The following is a 22,803-nucleotide window of genomic DNA, read 5'->3' on the forward strand; positions in this document are numbered from 1 at the left end:
AAAGTAAGGCGATTAATCACGAACCTGTTAATGAACACAGTGAAGACCTAAACAAAACACGGTAATCAATTCCCCAAGAGATGTAAACCTTTATTGTATTCCTGAGCGGAGAAAACTGTGTGACGTGGAGAACCTAAACTGGACAGGACCTCAAAATAGTCAAGGACACGGATAAAATCGATCCGTTCTCTCCATTAAATAGCGAATCCATCCATCCATCCATTTTCCAACCCGCTGAATCCGAACACAGGGTCACGGGGGTCTGCTGGAGCCAATCCCAGCCAACACAGGGCACAAGGCAGGGAACCAATCCTGGGCAGGGTGCCAACCCACCGCAGTAAATAGCGAATCGCGTACCGAAAAGAATTCTGGTTGAACTGAAGGATGCGCTTATTAACAAAGAGTTGTGGGAAATCTGAAAAAAAAAAAAAAAACTAGGAGTCATTTAATTTGATATAAAACATGGTGAACCTTTAAAAGAAATACTAGGAAAATGGAGCTGTTAGGTAAGAAAAATAAATCTAGGCACTGAATGCTTTCCATTTACATTTATTTGCTTATCAGACACTTTTACCCACAGGGACTTACAGTAGGAGTCAACGTAACTGAGTAAACAAGGGAACAAATGTAATAGGACAAGACTACAAAATTGATATCATCACAAATGAAGACCTCAGAACAAAATACAAGATGGTTAAAAGATGGCTGCTCAGTAACTTCACCATTATATTTTAACCCATCTTGGATGCTTAAGTAATCTGCTCTTGCTCATGGGGCCCCTGATGCTTTTTTAGATCTACCTTGCACTGCTTATCTCACTGGGGCAGACATGTCACCTCTTCTCCTAACGCTTCTGCAGGTGTTTCCAGAGGATTGCTCCCCCAATGAAAGATCCCCAACAGTTTGGGCAGCAGTGCATGCTCTCTGCTAGAGATGGGATTTCTGGTGCTTTCTCAAGGCATGTGGATTAGTGAAGTGCTGTCCACACTGAACACACATGTTAGGTTTTTCTCCTAACTGTAGTTTCCTGTGGATCACTAGAAAGTACTTTTGACGAAAGCTCACTCCATACTTGCTGCAACTACAGGGCTTAACTGCCGCATTAATTCATTGTGACCACACGAGGGCGCCAGAGAGCCCGAAACCATAGATCGAGCAATACACCACACGTAAATAGAATAAAGGATTTTTTTTATACTTCTCCCAGGCACTTTCTCAATCCTCAAATACAATTAATTATAAATGAAAACAATCCTTCCTTCTTCTCCACCTCCTGTGAGTTTCACCTACTGCCTCCAGACTCTGGTCTCTCTGAGCCATGGTAGTGGGCACCCTTTAAAGTGAACCCGGGAGTACTTCCAGTGACGTAACGTAGACTGTTGTAAGCACTTTTGGGTTATACACAAACCAAGGAGGTCCTCCGGGGGTCCCTACAGGGCTGCACATCTGGACTGCAACTCCCATTCAACAACAGTCTCCCAAATTGTCGTAAAATGGGGCTATACCGGATTAAAATTTGCCAATTTCCCCTTGGGATTAATAAAGTATCTATCTATCTATGTCATTCCTATCTAGAGTGGTTAGAGAAGCCAAATAGACACAGTGAGCACAAGAAAAGAGACAGGAATAAGAGAATGGGAGAGTGTAGGACTAAGATTAATGGCATGGTGTGGAACCCCAGTCGAAGAGCCCCAAGCCCATTCTCTAGGAAGGAAAGGGAGTGCAAAAGACATTGGGATGCCATTTGCTTTAAGCACTTATCTGATATGAAGATAGAAAAAGGAGGAGGAACAGAAAACCTGCACCTAAGTAAATGGAACATTTGGAGTTCCAAATCTTCATAAATGTCACCAAGAATTCTAATGCCCTGTCCAGCCTACGGCTGATTCCTGTGACCAATACAAAGGGCAGGACTCTGGAAGATGGTGATATGGCTCAGCCATACTGGAATTGCGCCAACATGTTTCTTAATTTTCTGCCAGATCTGCAGAACCTACAAGACTTAAGGAACTTAAAGTTAGGGAAGAACAGAGAGGGATCTAGGGCCATGGTTTTCAAACTGTGGTACGCGTACACTGGTGGTACTTCAAGTCATGCCAGTGGTACACGTGTGGTCCTTTATTTTCCACGAATCGATGTTGCTAGAATGCCAATATGTTGCATATAATCATATATAGTATAAGTATACTACTGTAAATGCATGGAAGACTCCAAGTCGGCTTTTATTAGCGCAGGCACCCATTTCCTTAATTAGTTTATTATCACTTTAACGTCATAATTATAGTCATTATAGTGATTAATATAGTGACTTTTTCTTCAAAACAACATGGGCGTAAATTAACGATTCATTGACAGTGGTACTTCAGTTTACTGGTCCTCGCGGAGTGGTACTTGTTCAAAAAAGTTTGAAAACAGTGGATCTAGGGGACACCACGTTCATTTTAGTAGGGAACCAGGATGGTAGATTTGTGGGAGGATTTAACCAGCTCCATACTGGCCGATAACTCCAAGTCTGGCAGAGAATCACAAATCAAAGTGGACTACTTAATGGAAAGTGTCTTAGCATTCCATAGGATGTTGATGAGGATGCGATTTATATAAATCGCAGATCATTGGGCTGGAATGACAATACCTTTGTCTGGTGAAGGTTTGTCTTGCTAGTCATGAGAGTTTTCCCTTAGAACTGCTGTAAAGTCTCCCATCATTTTGGAAGTCTTCATATGTCTCAGCCACTGCTTTCACACTCACACTCTCTCTTCCTGAATGACCAATCACATGCTGTAGGATTAACAAAAATGAACTTTTTATTATCCAAGGGGAATTATTATAATGTTACATTATAAAATATATGAAATTACAAAACCTACAAAGCATTTAAAAAAAAAAAAACCAGAAACAACCCACACAAATTCCAACACAATGACCGTTCTTTCCAACACTTTGTTAATAATTCAGCTCACATCTTAGTGTTAAATCCAGAACAAGGGAACATTAAAATGGAATGTCTGTGATTTCTTTGGATAATGTTTTTGTTGGACTGAAACGTGACAGAAAGAAAGTTTAGAAAGCGCAAACTTGCCGTGTTCTCAACATACACTCATTTTATGCACAGTTTAACAGTGCAGCTAGTAGTTCACAGTTTGTTTTTATGGAAGCAAGAATTCCAAGGAAAAACATTCATAATACACATTTTCACTCAAGAGAAAGAAAAGGGATGGTTCAATGCTCTGCTCTTACAACAAAGACTGCTCTTGTGGCAGGACAGAATTATAAATAACAATGTTTCAAGAATATTAACTTACCAGTCTCATTGCTTGTGGGCTGTTCCAATTCAAGGACGTAATAAAAAAGAAAATCTCTGTGGGAGCTAAATCTGGCGGCTTTACGATCTACCCGTTCTTCCGGTCTGCCACTTTAGTTCGAAACTTTAATAAGATTAAAATGTGAACAAATACACAAGGCCAATCTAAACATTGATGATACAAACACGCATTTGATACATCTGCTCATAAGTGGATAACTGAACTTGCACCTGGAAATGTCTTTGTTTCTTGTAACCTTGGCAACAGATTTCAAGTGTGCCAGTAGAAGAGAGACCACCATTCATGAGAAACTGTCTACTAAACATGAACAACAGATCAATTCTAAAGATGCTGAGACCTGCTCAGGAAGGAGCACATTTTGCTACGCAGGGTAGGGGGACCTTGTTTCAAGGTAATACAGATTGACAGAAACAGAAGACGCAGAGGACGGGGTCACCAGCTCAGAAACGGACAACTGTATAACTTGTGGGAGAGTGTGCCACTAAGTGAAGGCTGCTATATTTTTGACACATAATATCCAAGTCCCAAATCACACTTTCCTCTGTACTTACAAGCTTCAAATTTTTAATCTCACCTAAAAGAATTCAAATATTAGCTCTCCTTATGCGGAGCAGTCATAACTTTTACAGGCTGAACGATTTATTGACAGGCTTTGCCTTCAAATAGTTCGTATTTAACTTTTTTCTGCTTGCTTAAGTTTACATATCATGTGCCTCAGAAGCTGTGAACACGATTGAGTAAAAAGAAACTGCAGCTGCCCAAAAACAGCACAATTCCTAACAAGCTCTTCTGTCCAACTTGCATATGAAGGAATGAATCAAAAACTGGAAGTTACAAGTATCAAGCTCTTTATAAGTCATATTAGAATTGTATGAGGACTGTTAAAATTTAATCCAAAAATGCAGCTGCCGTGTATGGAAATCACCATCCTACCTCTCCAGTGGATATCTAAGTGTCCAGTCCTTGTGGGAGGGAATTGCATAATTCTAACCCACAAGCTTTTAGGATGAGAACTTGCGAATTTTCATTCAAAAACCAGCAAACACGCCACCAGACATTATAGCCTCCCAGTAAATTGTGCTACTTGTTTCACTTCATGATGATGTGGATTAGCTAGCACCCCATGAAACCTTAACCAGCCAGTGGGGGGTATCCACATGTAGGCAAACCAATATCATCTTCTATTTCAAATTAATATGTGTGCCTAAATAGCTTCAACAAATTCAATAGGGTAGTATAGCTAAAAGAACATTAAAGCTCAACAAACTATTTAGAAATATCAATCCCCCTACAGAACTGATTCCTTCTGTTTTTTTTGACTTATGCATCTACCAACACCCAGAATGGCTCAGTCCCAGAACACCTCTGTGGCTTCTCCCCACTTACTATCTTGAAATGCTTTTTAAAACTGCTCAGCCTACTAAATGACCTGCCGCACTCGCCACAACGGTGCAGCTGCTCTTGCTCATGGAGCTTCTGGTGATTTTTCAGGTCTGCCTTGCTGCTGAAATGTTTGTCGCACTGGGGGCAGGCATGCCGCTGCTTCTCTTTATGAGTCTTCAGGTGTTTCCGGAGTAGTTCTGATCGTGTGAAAGTTTGGCCACAGTCCAAGCATCGGTGTTCCTTCTGCTTCAGGTGGGTTTTCAGGTGTTTTTCCAGGGCTCCTGCAGATGAGAACTGCTCCCTGCACTGAGAACACTTGCAAGGTGTTGTGTCCAGGTGGGTCTGCTGGTGCTTCAGAAGAAGGCACCTTTGACTAAAGCTCTTTCCGCACTTGCTGCAAACGCAGGACTTCCCACTTGCATTTACTTTCTTGTGACGCTGAAAATGTGACAATCTAGTAAAAGGGAGGTCGCAATGAGGACATGAGAAGGGCTTCTTTCTGGAATGAATCAGCATATGCCTTTTGAGATCTGACGCATAAGGGAAGCGTTTCATGCACTGCTGACAGCCATGAGGTCGTGCCTTACAGTGGGTTCTCAGGTGTTTACGGAGCATTGCGGCACTCTTGAAGAACACGCCACACTGCTGACATGGACCTGGCATCTTCACATTATGGACTTTCTTATGCGCATTCAGGGTAACTGATGAATCAAAGGTCTCTGCACACTCTTCACAAGTAAGTGGCTTATTTGCATGAGTGGCTTGGTGCTTTTTCAGCTCAAGTTTTTGGTTGAAACTGCTATGACATTTATTGCAGCTGTACATGTGCTGGCCAGAATGCACTTTCTGGTGTTTGTGAAGGGCCCTTAGGTTTTTGAAAGGCTTCCCATAATCAGTGTCTGTGGATTCCTTCTTTACTTTTTTAGGAGTTGTACTATCAGAATCCTTTGTTCTACATTTAGTGGGACTGTCTCCTTTTTTCTTTTGAGATCTATCTCTTTTAATGCTCACCTTTGATTGTTTCCTTTTCTGAGGTCCCTGCATGGGTTTGCTAACAGATTCAGCCAGAGGGTTTGGCTGATTGTTCTCAACTAGACTGCTTGCAGGTTTAGCTGTAAGAGGACTGGTGTATTCATCATCAACCTTAGCCTGATGGGCTGCCTCTGCACACTGACTTGTGCTATTCTCTGGCAGGGGAAGATCAGAGCCCACTTTGTTTTCTTGATCCTCAAATTGGTTTGCTGTTTCTCCTGCTTCATCACAGATGTGCAGATCTCGATCATCTTCAAGTGTCAGGCTCCAAGTATCATCAGGCATCTCTGTATGAAAGGTTTCTGGATTTGGGGGTAAACCATCATGTGTATCTGTAGAAAATAAAAAAACCAGGAAAATAAGTACTGTATGTTCACTTCAAAATAGATTAATATCTAATATTTTGTTTGCTTATAATTGGAGCTGGGTCAAGTAAGCCTAAAACTTAATTACTATTTAGGTAATTTTAAGTAAACATATAATGTGTAAATGATGATCATTCAAAAAAGTAAATCCTAAAAAAAAACAACAAGACACAGAAAAATGTCAATGGCAGGTCAACTCTTATCAACTAATGGGTTTGCTTGATCTGACCCTATCTACTAGTTATACCTGTTAGAGCTTTTACATTCTTATTCAAATCTACAGTATATACCACTATTTGAATATTCAAAACAAAAACTGAATGATTCAAATTAAAATAATACATTTGCTGCAAGTTTTCATGACGATGCATTCATGATCCGATCACACAGCCTTCATCCCTGCATTTCTAGCCTACAGAATTTAGGACATATGGTCTATTTTGACTAGCTAAATCACACAAAACAGCTAAACTGAAATAAACTCTGAACATTATAGTATCTTTTTTGAAAAACACTGACATTTTGTAATTGATCATAATGTCAAGTCTATCATTAAAGCAATGCCTGCCTTAAGAGATGACAGCTAAAACCCAAGCAGACTTCAGAGAACAATACCGTGACAATCAAGCACACATAAGTGCAATTGAAGGCAACCAGCTACCCCACATCCCTGTCACACACATATAGTACCCACAAGGCCCAAGAATTTACTGGGATTTGCACATGAACATATGAGGACAGCCTGGCAGTGTTCTTAGTGAACACACCTCTCAATGTGGGTAATGCGGCAGGTGAGTTTAAAGGTGTGCACCACCAGATGCGGTTATTTTTGTACAAAAAAAAAAAAAATTAAATACTTCACAAAGACACACTTGACACAATGTTATCAAAACTATTGATGACAATTTTAAAAATACTATATTTGAATATGAAACTATTAACTTAAGATGACCCAGCTATGATTTGGGTACTTGAAGCCATGAAATACTACAGCAGTCTTAACTACTATGGTGCAATGCATTGCCACCTGATTTGTAAGCACAAGTGGCTTAACATGTCACACTATGAATAACATGTAAAAATAGAATATCATATTCATAATTTATACTAGGAAATAGTAGAGAAAAGGGGATGGGAAGATTGACTGGGGGGAGCAAGCACAGTTACGCAGTCACTATACTGATCTGTAGTGGTGAAGAAGGGGCTGAGCCAGAAGGCAAAGCTCTTGATTTACCTGTCAATCTATGCCCTTATCTTCACCTATGTTCATAAGCCTTTGGAAATGACAAGATAAAGGGTACAATCAGCCAAAATGAGCTCTCTCTGCAGGACGGCTGGGTACTTCTCTTACAGACAGGGTGAGAAGTGCTGCCATCTGGTGCCAATTGAAGTGGTCCAGGCATCATATATGGATACCTTCTTGTGGAGGTGTTACAAGCATGACCAGCTGGAAGGAGACCCGAGGGAAGACCCATGGCTCACTGTGAGGATTATACCTCTCAGAGGACCTGGGAACACCTTGGGGTCCTACAACATGAGTTGGAAAGTGTGTATGGAGAAAAGAGACAGGCCTCACTTGTGCCCTTGTGATCCAGTCCTAGAGAACTAGTGGAAAAGGAATTAATAAATGATTTATACTGGGCAGCAATACAAAAAACACTGTTTTCACTTTTTTTTTCCTTTTCAGCCACATACTAATACAAATTTCATTAACTCCAATGTGTTGAATAGACTCAAATAATTTCAAATATACATGCAATAAACTTTCTAGTAATCTATTCATCCCATCATCTTTAAACTTTCTAGTTCACTGTCAAAAGGAGTCAATGTGTACCTTAAGAACAAAATACGGGGTGGTAGCTGCCACAGTCACACTGGGACAGGTTGTAATAGGAATTAAAGTCATGGCCTGTCTCTGAACCAATGACTTTGTATGTCTATATAAGGTGACTCCATCTGGTTATGTTTGCATTTGCAGCAATTAATAGCCCAGGTGGTGGTCTGCCTGTAATGTTTAAATATGAAATATCCACTGAACGTCTACTTTCCTTTAAGAGTATGGAACCAAAATCGACATCAAATTCCAGTCATAACTCTATAACTTCTTTATAACCTCCAAAATAAACTGGATCTTGTAGTTGCATTGTTGAAACGTGGTAGAGAGTGTATGGCTGGTGGTTGTGAGAATCTTGCCGCTGTAAATATTTGCAGCTCAGTAGTTGTATATAAAACAGATGGTAAAAATGGACAGTATATATTTTTTCCTTTACTTCACTAATGCCAACATTAAAGAGTCTCCCTTTCTTGAATTGCCTCTTTTTTCAGAGGCAAGTCGCAAGAAATTATAAAAACAAAAGTGGGTTGCATCCTTAAAAAGGATAAAAACTCATGATCTATGTACATGTGCACTACTGACAACACTTGGCAAAGTAAGGATGGAGCATATTGAGGATGTCCAACATCAACCGGTAAAGCCCAATGAAACGGAGAGGAAGAATAGGACTGCTCTCTGGTGTCTAACAGATGCAGTGTCGCTGCTTTGCTGCCAGAAATTAGTGACCAGGGGACACGATGAGAGTGGAGATACCATCAATAAGTTCAGCATTAGAAAATATACAAAACTATTTTCAAATTATGCTCATATGTTGACAACTCAACTTTTGGAAGAAATAAGTGGATAGGACTGGAGAGCTTTGTTGGGATGAATGGCCTGTTCTTGTCTCGAGTGTTCTAATGTTCTAACTCACTTTATCATTATCGGTGCTTCTTGGAATTCTGGCATCTCACAGTCCACACAAAATGGCTTTATTGTTGCTTCTTTAGGAGATCATGGGTTAGGTCAAAACATTGTTTTTTTGCAAGCATATATGACAGCAGGCATTTCACATCGTGTATAGATGTCCATTATAATTAGTTCTGTGGATGTTGATGGTTTAATTCAGGAATACTTTATTGGTTTCCTTGATGCGTAAGATGTAGAAACTGATGAAAAATTCTGGTAAGCTAACAAGATTTGTACAGATTAATCAGTTAAGTATAAATGAAGGTGAGATTTACTGTTATTAATTACTAGCTGCGCAAGCCCGTGCTGTAAAAAGCCCGGTGTCCTAGAAACTATTAAAATCGTCAGGAAAAAAAACCTGAAATGCAGAGATGTCAGGTAAATGAAAGGAACTACTCTGGCATCTCTCTCCTAGGAAGATTCATTTTGCCAACGTGCTCACCTTGCTTGTTTATTAACGGCGGGAGGAAAAGAAAACGGGATACCCGTTTTGCAGATGTTAAGCGATTTTCTTCTGAGGTTTCGTTTTGCTGATGTGCTCGCCTTGCTTGTGTTATTAGCAGCTAGAGGTGGAGTCTTTATAAAAGTTAGACCTCTTATACAGTATCATTGAAAGATGCTGATAAATTAGTTCACGCGTTTGTTTTCAGTCGACTAGATTACTGTAACGCACTCCTCTCAGGACTACCCAAAAAAGACATAAATCGTTTGCAACTAGTGCAGAATGTAGCTGCTAGAATCCTAACCAGGAAAAGAAAATCCGAGCACATTTCTCCAGTTTTGATGTCACTACACTGGTTACCTGTGTCATTCAGGATTGACTTTAAAATTCTGCTTTTGGTTTATAAAGCCTTAAATAATCTCGCCCCATCTTATATATCGGAATGTCTGACATCTTATATTCCAAATTGTAACCTCAGATCCCCCAATGAGTGTCTCCTTAGAATTCCAAGAGCAAAACTTAAAAGAAGTGGTGAGGCGGGTGGCCTTCTGCAGTTATGCACCTAAAATCTTGAATAGCCTGCCAGTAGGAATTCGCCAGACTAATACAGTGGAGCACTCAAAAAACTGCTGAAAACACATTATTTTAACATGGCCTTCTCATAACTTCACTGTAATTTAATCCTGATACTCTGTATATCCAATTAATTATAATAACTATTCATGGTGGCTCTAAAATCTGTACTAACCCCTACTCTCTCTTCTGTTTCCTTTTCCGGGTTCCTTACGCCACCACCATCTACTCAAAGCACCGTGCTGTTCCAACAGTGATGGATTAAAAGCCAGAAGTCTGTATGACCATCAGCATCAAGTGACTCCTTGAGAACCCTAAATACAAAGAGGACTATTTCATTTATGTTAGGTAGAATGCCCAGAGGGGACTGGGTGGTCTCGTGGCCTGGAACCCCTACAGATTTTAATTTTTTTTCTCCAGCCATCTGGATTTTTTTTTTTTGTTTTTTCTGTACCCCCTGGCCATCGGACCTTAAGCTTTTTCTATTTTAACTAATGTTGTCTTATTTTAATTTCTTATTTTGTCTTTTATTTTTCTTTTCTTCATTATGTAAAGCACTTCGAGTTACTTTTTTGTATGAAAATGTGCTATATAAATAAATGTTGTTGTTGTTGTTTACCCCGACTCCACCTGTCACTTCCCAACCGGACAGACACACACAATTCCATTTAAATAGGTTTATATATAAGTTTCTCTTTCCATTGTTGATAGCAACACACAACATAGTAGACATATTTGCTAAACTTCACAGCAATGTAGTGGCATGAAATTAAACACTTCTGAAATTACAAGGTGAGTGTGGCAAATGAAAATGATGTTCACTCTGTAGAGTCATACAATGGCAGTGTTCAATAACGATGTGTTCATTCTTTCATTAACATAAAATACATGTAGCATATTTATGCATAACATTTAAGTTATAAGGATGTGCTCTTGATGTTAAAATCTATTTGATATTTCATTCAATTAGATTTGAATGCCTTAATTTGTGCTTTCATCTTGCCAAGGGAAATGATGTATGTGTGCAGTAGAGGGGGTGTAATGTGTTTCCTGACATATCGGCAATCATGGACAAATATTTTTGCCAAGGTCAGCATCAGAAAAAAAAAAGTAGGCGCTTATTTATGTACTGGGAATTAAAATGCCCGCTTTGTGCATCACTTCCCACCACAATTTCTGCATTTTACTGCTAGGGCCAGTTTACCAAAGTCAGGTCACCTAACCTGCATATCTTTAGATTGAAACTGGAGCACATAGAGAAAATTCACAAGCACTGGAAGAACATGCAAACTACAGGCAAGGAGCACGAATCCTATTATTCTTTTTGTGCGGTTGCAGCACTCCTGCCCAGCTGATTATCTTTATTAAAATAAAAACAAGCAAATAAATAAATAAGTACGAAGTAAAGCACAGTGGCACTCATTTTCAGTAATAAATATTACTTGAAAATTAACTGGACTATTGAAAATATGTGAAGCATGTTAACTTTAAGGCGATCGAACCTCTTTGGCTATTCGTTAGTGAACACTACAGAATCTGCCACTTTTCTACCGAGATCTGCGTTTTTCGCTTTTATCGTCTTTAACACTGTCTCGTAAGTGTTGTGGCGAGCGATTCCTCTTGGAACATGTGCCTGGTCTTAATGGCGTCTCTCCCTGTCTAATTAACACCCCCGACCCCCACACTTGCAAACCGCCCGCGTTGCCTCGTCGCGATCAAACAACGCGGAGCCGAGAATTACAAAAGACCAAAGCCGACCTAACGGATACCTGCATGGTGACACGAGTGTTAAACATTACAAAATGCATTCCATTTATATAGCTTTACCTCCTGGTTCCCATCCGTTTGGAATAACGTGGACTTCTAGGAAGAGCTTTTCACTGTGGAAGGGCTCCCGCAGCGCTTCTTCTAACTTCTCATTGGCTCCGAATTCGGGCTGCGTTGGTAACCCCGGATCGCTGTTGCTGGAGGTCGGCATCGCCTCTTCGCCTCTAAGCTCTCCGGGCTTCGCGCTCTTCTCCACCGTTTTCTGATATTCCTTTAGCCCTTTCAATTCGCACTCGGAGATCCGCAGCTGCAGCTTGAGACATTCGATTTCTTTCGACTTTGTATTGATTTCGAGCTGAAAGCCCGCCACGTACCTATCCACAAAGTCGGTTAACTCGCCGAGGACCGCCTGGACTGACGCCTTCAGGGAGACGTACTCCTGCCTGAACGCTACAAACGAGTCGCCACCGTCCATCTTTTACGAGAGTAGCCCCAAGAACTAAAGCAACTCAGCTGGCTAGACGTAGGATTGCAAGGAGGCGGGACACGTGCTCGACAAAACTGCGCGATGTTTGGGAGGCGTGGTAGACAAAACTAACCGAAACAAAAATGGAGCTTTCCGTCCTGTCCTATCCCGTTATTTACCAGCTCATCCTACGACTCCTGATACTGGAACAAAACAAAGCGTCTACCATCAGCAGAGATCACAGGCACTGCCAAGATGGAATTAAAGCGTTAACGCACGTGTTAGGGTCGCTCTGTCTCCCGCCAAGTGAGGACTGCTTTGGAAAACCATGGAGACGGAGTTCTATTGGAACGCTACGGTGGCTTTACAGGGATAAACGGGACGTGAGAGGTCTGTTAGTATCAATCTATTATTAAAATGACATAGACACATTTTTTTTCAATATGTATGTCAGTGGTTCTCAAACTGTGGGGCGGGCTTCCCTAGGGGGTGGTAAGTAACAAAAAGGAGGGCATGATAATGTGAAGATGTGAAAAAAACAAATCAAGAATCGAAAATATGAAAATACATCTATTGAAACAAAACAAATTAACTTAAACTACATTCTGACACTAGAAAAGTAAATATAGAGTTACATAAATGTTGATAAAGTTAAATAGGTATAATAAAATATGCATCTATGATATATCATTAATTAAAAAAGAACAAATTGGTATTAGTGGGCTCCTTTTTCCCCACAATAGGATCCCAGTACCCATAAGTTCCATTATGAAATGCAAGATCAGACTATAGTTATTTTTTAAAATGTATAAAATATTAGTGAAACATGCAGACCTATGCTACTAAAATAAAATGCTATAATGGCTAGAGGGCGGCACGGTGGCGCAGTGCTGCCTCGCATTTAGGAGACCTGGGTTTGCTTCTCGGATCCCCCCCACATGGAGTTTGCATGTTCTCACCATGCTTGCGTGGGTTTCCAAAGACATGCAGGTCAGGTGCATTGGCGATCCTAAATTGTCCCTAGTGTGTGCTTGGTGTGTGTGTGCCCTGTGGTGGGCTGGCGCCCTGCCCGGGGTTTGTTTCCTGCCTTGCGCCCTGTGTTGGCTGGGATTGGCTCCAGCAGGCTGGAGGCTGACTGACTGATTATATATGTTGTTGGTTACTGTATGTCTTTATGTATTTATTTATTTCTTCCTTTATTTATTTCAGTGAAACCACATGCAGGATGTGGTTAGGATATAGCGGGATGGATAATGGATGGATGGATAAAGGCTAGATATAAACAACAGTAAACTCTCTACCCGTTGTTTACAAACTTTTATTATGAATTTTGAACACATATATACCATGTCCTGGGGGTTATGGGGAGTGTGCTTTAATTACAATAAACTTCCAGAACATCACGCCATAAGCTTTTATTGAGACCAAGATGAAGGTTCTACCTCCATTAGTTTGCGAGTAATAGCATGACAGACTGACATACATTAACATTGTATGTTTATATAATATAGATGCTTCAGATTAGAATTCATATATAAAATACTCGTAAAGAAATAACTTTGACTTGAAAAATACCAGACTTATCCTTTAAGGTAAAGCAGATAGCCTCATGGTTAAGGTGCCACAAGGCTGCCAGTTCATTTCTTACCCCTTACTGTAATCAAACTTGCTTATGTGCCAAGTGCTTCCCGGATCATTCTATGTATGTGAACCCTTTTGGGAAGGTGTTCACTAGAAAAGTGCATAAGGTGTGTCCATTTGTGGAGGCCAAGTAGGTTTTACCCTGGAATCAGCTGGTCATTTGCATGTGTTGTATGAAGCTACATCCAAAAGAAAACAGGCAACACTCTGGACTGAAACACCAAAACAGAAGACAGTTATAAAGAACCGTAAATGAAAAGAGGAGTCTGGCACCTGAGACGAATAAGACAACATGAAATGTTATGCTACAGTTTAAAGGCACATCTCAAACCAACTGCTTTCTTCACATCTCTCTCTGGACAAATTCCTGCAGAGTATGTTTGTGTAGGGTTTTAAGTGAGCCATCTTTTCACAATGTCCACCGCTCAGGTACCTCTGAGTGAATTTGGTAGTGCCGTTGAAGAATGGATAGCTGGCTGAAGGTCTTGCCACATTTTTCACACGCATATGGTTTCTCTCCAGAGTGGATCTGCATATGTCGCTTCAGGTGGGACAGCTGCTTGAAGGTGCTGCTGCAGTGGGGGCAGCTGTAAGGTTTCTCTCCTGTGTGAATTCGTCTGTGTCTTTGGAGGATGTTCAGTTGACTAAAGGCCTTTCCACATTCAGAGCAGCTGTAAGGCCGCTCCCCTGTGTGGATCCGTTGGTGTGTCTTCAGGTGAGCAAACTGATTGAAAGTGCTTTTGCACACAGAGCAGCTGTATGGCTTCTCTCCCGTGTGGATCCTCTGGTGTCTTTTGAGGTGGGCTAACTGGTTAAAGGCGCTGTTACACTCTCCACACACAAACGGCTTCTCACCTGTATGGATTCTTTGGTGGTTTTTTAGAATGGACGAGGTTCTGAATTTCTTCCCACATTCCAAGCACTGAAAGTTCTTTTTCCCTGTGTGAGTTCTTGCCTCAGATTTCTGTATAAAATCATTGCCATTTCCAAAACGACAAAACTGCTTCTTTCTGCTGTTGAGCCTATTTTCATTCAGTGCTACAACAACACCTTCCTTTCCAGGCTGTCGCTCATTTTCGGTATGAACAAGGCTCCCTTGGATGGACACTGGCCTAATTTCTTTTCCTTTGTCATTAAGGGAGATGTTTTCAGAGGCAAACCCAGAATCGGGAGTCTGTGGCATAAAGTGTGAAATCACACAGTCTGATCCATAGCTCTCCTGTTTGACTTGGCCAGACTTCTGTTCACTGACTTCTGCGTTATCACGGCCATGTTGCTGGTCTTCACCCTCTCCTTGTGGGTGGCGGGACTTTGCATTTTCGACTGAAGAGTGCACCAGGCTGATCCGATCTCCCTTAAAATATGTCTGCTTCGAGATCCTCCCTACCGGTAGGGTGATATCCTGGCTGAAAATCTCCTCCGAGTTTGATGCTTTTGTTTCAAAGGCAGCTTCTCTATCTGTGCGAAAGAAATGTAGACATGTCCAGGTTTACAATGCTTGTAAAAATGATTTAATTTTCAAATAGAGAAAAAGCTTAACTGAAATATTTAAAATAAGGGCATACAGGGTATAAGTATAGAGTAATTTAGAACCTGTAGAAGTACTGCTTAGATTAAATAGGCTGAAATCAAAGAAATCACCAGGACTAGATATTTATCCTCACATTCTTAAGGAGGCTAGAGAGTACATATATAAAACCCTTGATGCATATTTTTAGGAAGTTACTGCACACTGGGGAGATTCTAAAAGGCTGAAAATTATATAAATGGGAGACCAGGCAGATCCAATCAACTGTAGGCCAGTAAACTTAATGTGCAAAACAGGAAAATTAATGGAAGGAATTACTAAGGATACGATTGAGCAACACCTGGCAAGGACAGGAGTTATTAGGAACAGTCAGCATGGGGTCAAAAGAGGGAGGTCGTGTTTTACCAACATGCTGGAATTCTATGAGGAAACAACAAAAGGATATGATCAAAGTTGAGCACATGATCATATTTGTCATGACTTCGAGAAAGCATTTGACAAGATGCCACATGAGAGGATGGGTGTCAGACTAAAAGAAGTGGGAATTCAGGGTGATGTTTTTAGATGGGTGCAGAACTGGCTTAGACACAGGAAGCAGAGGGTGATGGTGCGAGGAACCTCATCAAAATTGTCCGATGTTATTAGTTGTGGGTCCGCGCTAAGGCCGCTGCTATCTTGTAACATATATAAATGATTTGGATAGCAATACAAGTAACAAGCTAGTTTTGTTTGAAGAGGATGCCAAACTAGGTGGATTGTCGGATATTCTGGAATCATTACAGAGGGACTTGGACAGCATAGAGGCTTGGGCAGATGAAATTTAATGTAAGTAAATGTAAAGTATTACACTTTGGACGTAAAAATGTTAGGTTTGAAGACACAATGGAAGTTCTGAAAATCGAAAGTACACCTTATAAGAAGAATTTAGGAGTTATAGTGGACTCGACCCTATCAACCACCTGACATGGCTCAAAAGCCATTAAGAAGACAAACAGAATGTCAGGTTATATAACGCCTTGATGTGTAGAGTACAAGTCAAAGGAGGTTCTGCTGAAGCTTTACAATGCACTGGTGGGGCCTCATCTGGAGTACTGTGTGCAGTTTTGGTCTACGACATAACAGCGCTAGAAAAAGTCCAGAGAAGAGCAACTAGGTTGATACCAAGGCTACAGGGGATGAGTTATGAGTAAAGATGAGCTGAGCCTTTACAATTTAAGCAAAGACAGATAAAGAGGAGACCTGACTCAAGTTTTTAAAATGATGAAGGGAATTAGTGCAGTGGATCATGACTATTATTTTAAAATTAGACAAAGAGCCTGTTTCGACAACGTAAGATGAAACAGGCACGAGTTTGTGTCAGCAGTGTATGAAGAACAAATGATAAGTAACAAAGAAGTTGTTTTGTAATGATTGTAGTCCGCTTTACTCATTACTGTACAGGCTTGTACTGTTAGTTGATGAATTTTCCAGGCCTATAGTATAATATTGAATGATGAATGTTCCAGTACAATATGGAATAGTAATAAGTATAAGCACCACAAACCTGATATAGGTGTATTGAATGAATGTGTAATTCAATCAGAATGGGCCTCGAGCTGTAGTCGAAATCGCCTTTCAGGCCTCTAGAGCTTTAATCGAAGTCACCTTTCTCTTTGAATTTTTGCGGCCATAAATCTGCTGCGATGTTGAGGTTGGATGTCGGTCTCGTAAGGTTTTTCGGGCAGCTGTGCAGAAGGCGACTGCGCATTCGGCTTCGGACGTGCGCACAAGGTGACTGCGCATTTGGCTTCGGATGGACGTGAGTGAGTGAGTGAGTGAGTAGGCAGGCGAATTATGTATTAAGACGACTTCATCAAGAACAAGGGGACACAGTTGGAAACTTAAGGGTAAATTTTACACAAATATCAGGAAGTTTTTCTTTACACTGAGAATCACAGACACTTGCAATAAGAAACCAAGTAGTGTGGTAGACAGTAGGACATTAGGGAATTTTGAAATTTGACTTAATGTTTTCTTAGAAGAATTAAGTGGATAAAAATGGCGAGGTTTGTTGGGCTGAATGGCCTGTTCTTATGTTCTAATATATTCCCTGTTGACATGAAATTATTTCATAACTGTTGTAATACTAGGGGGATTTGCCCCCCACCCCGCTGTCTTCGCTCGCCAACCCCTGTGCCTGCGGTACATGCTAGCCTCTTTGCGGTTCTGCCGCTCACCTATGGGCACGATCACCATCAACTGTTTCAGCATAGTCTATTGATACGCATTTAACCAATCTGCAGTATAACTGATTGACATTTTTGGATGCATTTAACCAATTTGCGGTGTAAGCGATCAACATTTTTGGCATTAATTCGTTTGACTTCCTTGTTTCTCGGTGCACATTTTTTCTGTTGATAACCCCTTTGTGAAGAAATTCTTCAATAAGATTTGGACATAATACATTTTCTTTAATTGGGAACTTAAAGTGAGGAAAACGTTAAAATGTATAAGAGCTGAGAGAGCAGGAAGTGTGTCTGACAAAAGCACTTGAGAGAGCAGGACCGTGGTCTTGTTTGAAAATGTTTGAGAGGAGGGCGTGATTTGAAAAAATCTAGTCTCACTGGACTTGAAAAAATCTCTCTTCCAAAAAGTCTTGTCACGTCAAAGGATTTTTTTTATATAATAGAGAGATATTTGTCAAATCAGATATTGTTACAGTTTAGTGAAGCGTGAAATCATCAAATCACTTGTATGATGGACAAATCACAGGAAGGTAGCATACAGTCTAGCAATGTCGACTGAGTGTGGTGCTCGCATTCATGAGGTGGATATCAGTGCAGGACTGCTGTTAAATGCACTCACATTAATGATTTTTTAAAAAAATTATTCTCATAATGTAAAAAATATTTAAAAAAATTCAATTCATCACTAGTGACAACTCTGTAAATGCATGTTTTCACTGAATTTTAAGATGACTGTTCCACATCCATTAAAAGTATATGAATAGAGATGAGTGAAATAAATAAGCTTGTAGATTCGGGGAGCTTTTCAGGTTTTCCGTTCTGTTTTCATATTTTGCATTCAGTAATGACTCACTGTTGTAAGTCGCTCTGGATAAGAGCGTCTGCTAAATGTTGTAAATGTAAATGTAAAATGGTGCAACATCAATGTACAAACTTTACTACTCTAGATAGATAGATAGATAGATAGATAGATAGATAGATAGATAGATAGATAGATAGATAGATAGATAGATACTTTATTAATCCCAAGGGGAAATTCACAACTTTACACTCTTGCAGCGCCCCAAATCATTCATGGTGTCCGTTTGTGATCTTATTCGTTAAAGAAATGCTGAATGTGGGATCAGCAGTGAACCTGACTCTCCCACTGTTCAGAAATGCATGTAAACATGAGTGCTAACCTTCGAAGCCTTCGTCGCCGCCCACTACGAGTACTCGTATCGTCAGGTCCTCTCTCTTACACGCTGTCTCTCCCGGCTCGTTCTGCGGCGCCGGTCTCTTGGTCTGCCCTCCCTTGTTGCTCGGTGACCAGTTGTGGCAGCCGCTCCACGACTCGCTTTCAGGGTCCTTTGCAGCCCGTATAGCCGGATCGAGGTTGACTGCGTCCTTCATCGCTGTTTCCGCCCCCGGAGGCGCACACAATCGCTCCGGGGTCTGCTGTTGTTTATCCCGACCCGCACCGCTCCCGTACGCCTGCACGTAGCTCAGTTCCTTCTGGTAGATTCTCAGACGCCGCTTGAGATACTCGATTTCCTTTTCCTTACCGGACATTTCCATTTGTAGGTGGGTGAACCTCTTGTCTACAAAGTCGGCAAACTCGCAGAGCACTGCATCCACCGCCACCCTCAACGAGGCGAATTGCTCTTTGAATGCGTTCGCTGAAAGCAAATCGTTCATCTTTTCGTGAGCTGCAGGTGAAATCAGGTTCGGGAAAAATTCTTTCAAATCGCTGGCAATTCTGCCAGCAGCACGAGAACGATCAGCCGGTCACTATGTGTAAACGGATACAAAACACCTGCGCTCTTCCTGTTCCTGTTATCGAGCCTCGCGGCGTCTTGACAGGAAGGAAGCGCAGAGCCGTAACCATGACAGCCGGCAAGCGTCTCGTTGATAACCACACCTCCTTTCATGACTTCGCCACATCTAACCGCTACACTCTACTGGGACCTGACCACAACTACTGTATACAAAACTTTTATCTTCATGGAATTCATCGCTTTGGTAGAATTCAACAGCTTAAATTAGTCAAAGACACCACGATCATATTAAAAAAGAAACAAGTAAAATACGTGAATAACAAAAATATACGGCAGCATTTCACCGGTTCGCTGCATAAAATTAATTACAACGTGTATAGAGTACTGTTTCACAATCGTGCTACCTACACCTGTATGCTATATAGTTCCACTTTCTTCATGAAATTTATCATTTAACATGTACTATGATTTATTTTGCATCTATTAATCGTCCTGATGTCTGAATTGTTTAACGACTTGTCATGTAGAATAAAGGCTCACTAACTGACTGATGGCATAACCATTTGATATGGAAGAAAAACTGCACAGTTCAAAAAGGCTACTCATGGGTTTTTAAAGTGTGCCAAAAAAAAACAAAAAACAAAAAAACCCAAAACGAAACAAACACTCTGATTGGTTAGAAGTTGAAGCGATCTGTTCTAAACAGTGGCAAAATAAAGTATGCAACACTATCAAGGATCCCAATTTGGAAACACACCCTTACTGTCTTTATTTATAGTCAAAGCAGTGAGACATTATGGAGGAGTATTTTGGAAAACAAAATGTGCCCATAAATAAAAGATATTGTGAAATGTAATTTTTCTTATCTGTTTAATCCTGGGCAGTGTTGGATGGCGCTGGAGGCTAACCCAAAAAGCAATGAGCACAATGCAGGAACAACCTCCGAATAGGACGCCAGTCTAAATGTGACAAAAAATAATAAAACAAAAATGGGTGAAAAATAATTGTCATGAAATACATATGCTGTGGGTGGCGCAGTGGTAGCGCTGCTACCTCACAAGTAAGGAGACTCGGGTTCGCTTCCCGGGTCCTCCCTGCGTGGAGTTTGCATGTTCTCCCCGTGTCTGCGTGGGTTTCCTCCCACAGTCCAAAGACATGCTGGTTAGGTGCATTGCCAATCCTAAATTGTGCATGGTGTGTGTGTGTCCACCGGTGGGCTGGCTGGATTTGTTCCTGCCTTGCGCGCTGGGATTGGCTCCAGCAAGCTGGAGGCTGACTGATTGACTATATATGTTGTTGCTTATTGTATGTCTTTATTTATTTATTTATTTTATTATTTCTTCCTTTATTTATTTCAGTGAAACCACATGCCGGATGAAATAAGCCTGTATATGAAAACTGTCGTTTACCACAATCAGAGGGTGAATTCTAATAAGTACTGTTTTCTGATTGGTGAAATGTCTGTAGAGTTGGGAACCCTGAGGCTGACAGGCACGTTCAAAGTTTTCACTGCACATCTTATACGAGTACAAGAAAAACGTTATTCAGAATTACTGAACGAAGCAGCTACTTTAATTCAGGAAACTCCAAATTCACCATTAGGAATTTGCAGTTGAAGGATCTGCAGTAAATGTGACACTTGATGGTCAAAGTTTTATATTTCCTCTTAAGAATGGTTGATAAATCAAAATGCAGCACTTGCTATACAACCCGCCCCCTTAACATTGACGAGCAAATGTGATAGCTTTTATTTTTTTGGGTGCAGTGTCATTGAAATATCTCTCTATTATATAAAAAAATCCTGGGACGAGACAAGAGTTTTTCAAGAGATTTTTTCAAGTCACTCCATCCTCTCAAACGAATTTAACCACGCACATGATACTCTCACCTCTCATCGGTGTGAATGCTTTTGTCAGACACAGTTCTTGCTCTCTCAGCTCTTATAAATTTTAACTTTTTCCTCACTTTAAGTTCCCAATTAAAGAATACGTTTTATGTCCAAATCTTATTGAAGAATTTCATCACGAAGGGTTATCAACAGAAGAAATGAGGACACAGGCAATCCTAGCACTGAGAAATAATGAAGTCAAATGAATTAACGCCAAAAACTTCGATCGGTACATGGCAAATTGGTTAAATGCATATCAATAGATTATGCTGAAACAGTTGGTGGTGATCATGCGGAAGATGAAAACATCAACTTACAATATCATGAAGAATATCTACAACCGTTAACATCGTCCAGCCTTCCACCGTACGAATTACTGTAAAGAAGGATGTATCCAATACATCCTCCACGTATAACATTAAGACAACAAATGAGATCTTGATATCCCATTCGTATTAAAATGTTAACAGTTTCCCGTTAGAATAGCTTTTGCAAAAACAATTAACCAATCTCAGAGCCAAATATTCGAAAAACTCATTTTATTTAATAGAGAGAAAGAAACGAAATTCAACGGGCAGTTATATATTGTGTTGTCACAATGAAAGTCCAAACATAGAATCAAAATTCAATGCAATATTGATGAAAATTTAATTGAAAAAATTGTTTTTACTGAAATTTTTACAGTAAAAGTGTAAGTTTAAAAAGTATTTGCATGCTAATTTCAAAGCCAAACAGAACGAAATCATATTACGCAACAAATAACTCTAACGCAACATGAAACATAATTTACTTTCAAATGGTTAAGTTTTACTATTTTTTAATATTAATAAAATTTTGTGAATTTCCCCTTGGGATTAATAAAGTATCTATCTATCTATCTATCTATCTATCTATCTATCTATCTAATATGGTTAATTAGTTGCTCTAATGTAAAATAGTTCTATTATGCATATGTAACAATTCCCATGAAAATAAAAATCTGTTTAAATTGTACATCCGCATCCCCGTACCCTAGCGGCAAAACCGCAAAGAGGCTAGCACATAGCGCAGGCCCAGGGGTTGGCGAGCGAAGCTAGCAGGGGACAAAACTCCTAGTTTAAATAAATACAATAAGATATAAACTGCCAAAATATATTCATACACACATTTAATATTAATTTCTTTTCATATTTCACAATGCTTCTGTTTATTTGTGTATTGGTCAGGAGTCGAAATGATCTGTTCCAAAGAGTGGCAAAATAAAGTTATCACCATGGTCGAGTATTCCATGAATTTAAATAGTCAAAATGGAAAAAAAGTTTGCAGAAAATTAAATAAATATCCGAAAAAAATAAAGTGTATTGGGAAATGTGACAATAAATAAATAAACACAATGAGATGCCAGCATAAATAACTGCTTGTTTCATGAATTTTTTTGCTGCTTACATTTATTTATTTATATTTCACATTGTGCATTACATATATCTGAATGCTTATTTATTTATTTTTGACTGAAACACCATTTCACCCCAAAGGAAAATATGTAGCATCACGGTTAGTCTTGAAAGGAGTGACTGTCCTTCAAAAATCCTTATGACAGAAAGCATCATAAAAAATAACACCCATTTTAGAACCCTATAGCAACATCTATA

The 22,803-nt window shown here is 40.1% G+C and overlaps 2 protein-coding genes across 3 annotated transcripts; both read right to left on the minus strand.

Moving 5' to 3' along the window:
• Positions 1 to 2,638: 2,638 nt before the first annotated feature.
• LOC114661839 (zinc finger protein 436-like) lies at positions 2,639 to 12,519 on the minus strand. Of its 2 annotated transcripts, XM_028815053.2 has the most exons (3): positions 11,728 to 12,519; positions 5,718 to 6,070; positions 2,639 to 2,778 (listed from the first exon to the last, which is right to left on the minus strand). In XM_028815053.2, exons 1-3 carry the CDS (start codon positions 12,140 to 12,142, stop codon positions 2,662 to 2,664), a joined length of 885 nt encoding a protein of 294 aa, XP_028670886.2. In that variant the 5' UTR covers positions 12,143 to 12,519; the 3' UTR covers positions 2,639 to 2,661. The 2 variants fall into 2 exon arrangements, with proteins under 2 accessions (XP_028670886.2, XP_028670885.2); XM_028815052.2 differs by lacking the exon at positions 2,639 to 2,778 and having other exon boundaries at positions 2,824 to 6,070.
• A 964-nt stretch (positions 12,520 to 13,483) lies between these two features.
• On the minus strand, positions 13,484 to 19,632 carry LOC114661844 (zinc finger protein 3-like). Its single transcript, XM_051934614.1, has 2 exons — positions 18,697 to 19,632; positions 13,484 to 15,226 (listed from the first exon to the last, which is right to left on the minus strand). Exon 2 carries the CDS (start codon positions 14,955 to 14,957, stop codon positions 14,184 to 14,186), a length of 774 nt encoding a protein of 257 aa, XP_051790574.1. The 5' UTR covers positions 14,958 to 15,226; positions 18,697 to 19,632; the 3' UTR covers positions 13,484 to 14,183.
• Positions 19,633 to 22,803: the final 3,171 nt, after the last annotated feature.

This window comes from Erpetoichthys calabaricus, chromosome 12, assembly GCF_900747795.2.
Source record: "Erpetoichthys calabaricus chromosome 12, fErpCal1.3, whole genome shotgun sequence".
NCBI lineage: Eukaryota > Metazoa > Chordata > Cladistia > Polypteriformes > Polypteridae > Erpetoichthys > Erpetoichthys calabaricus.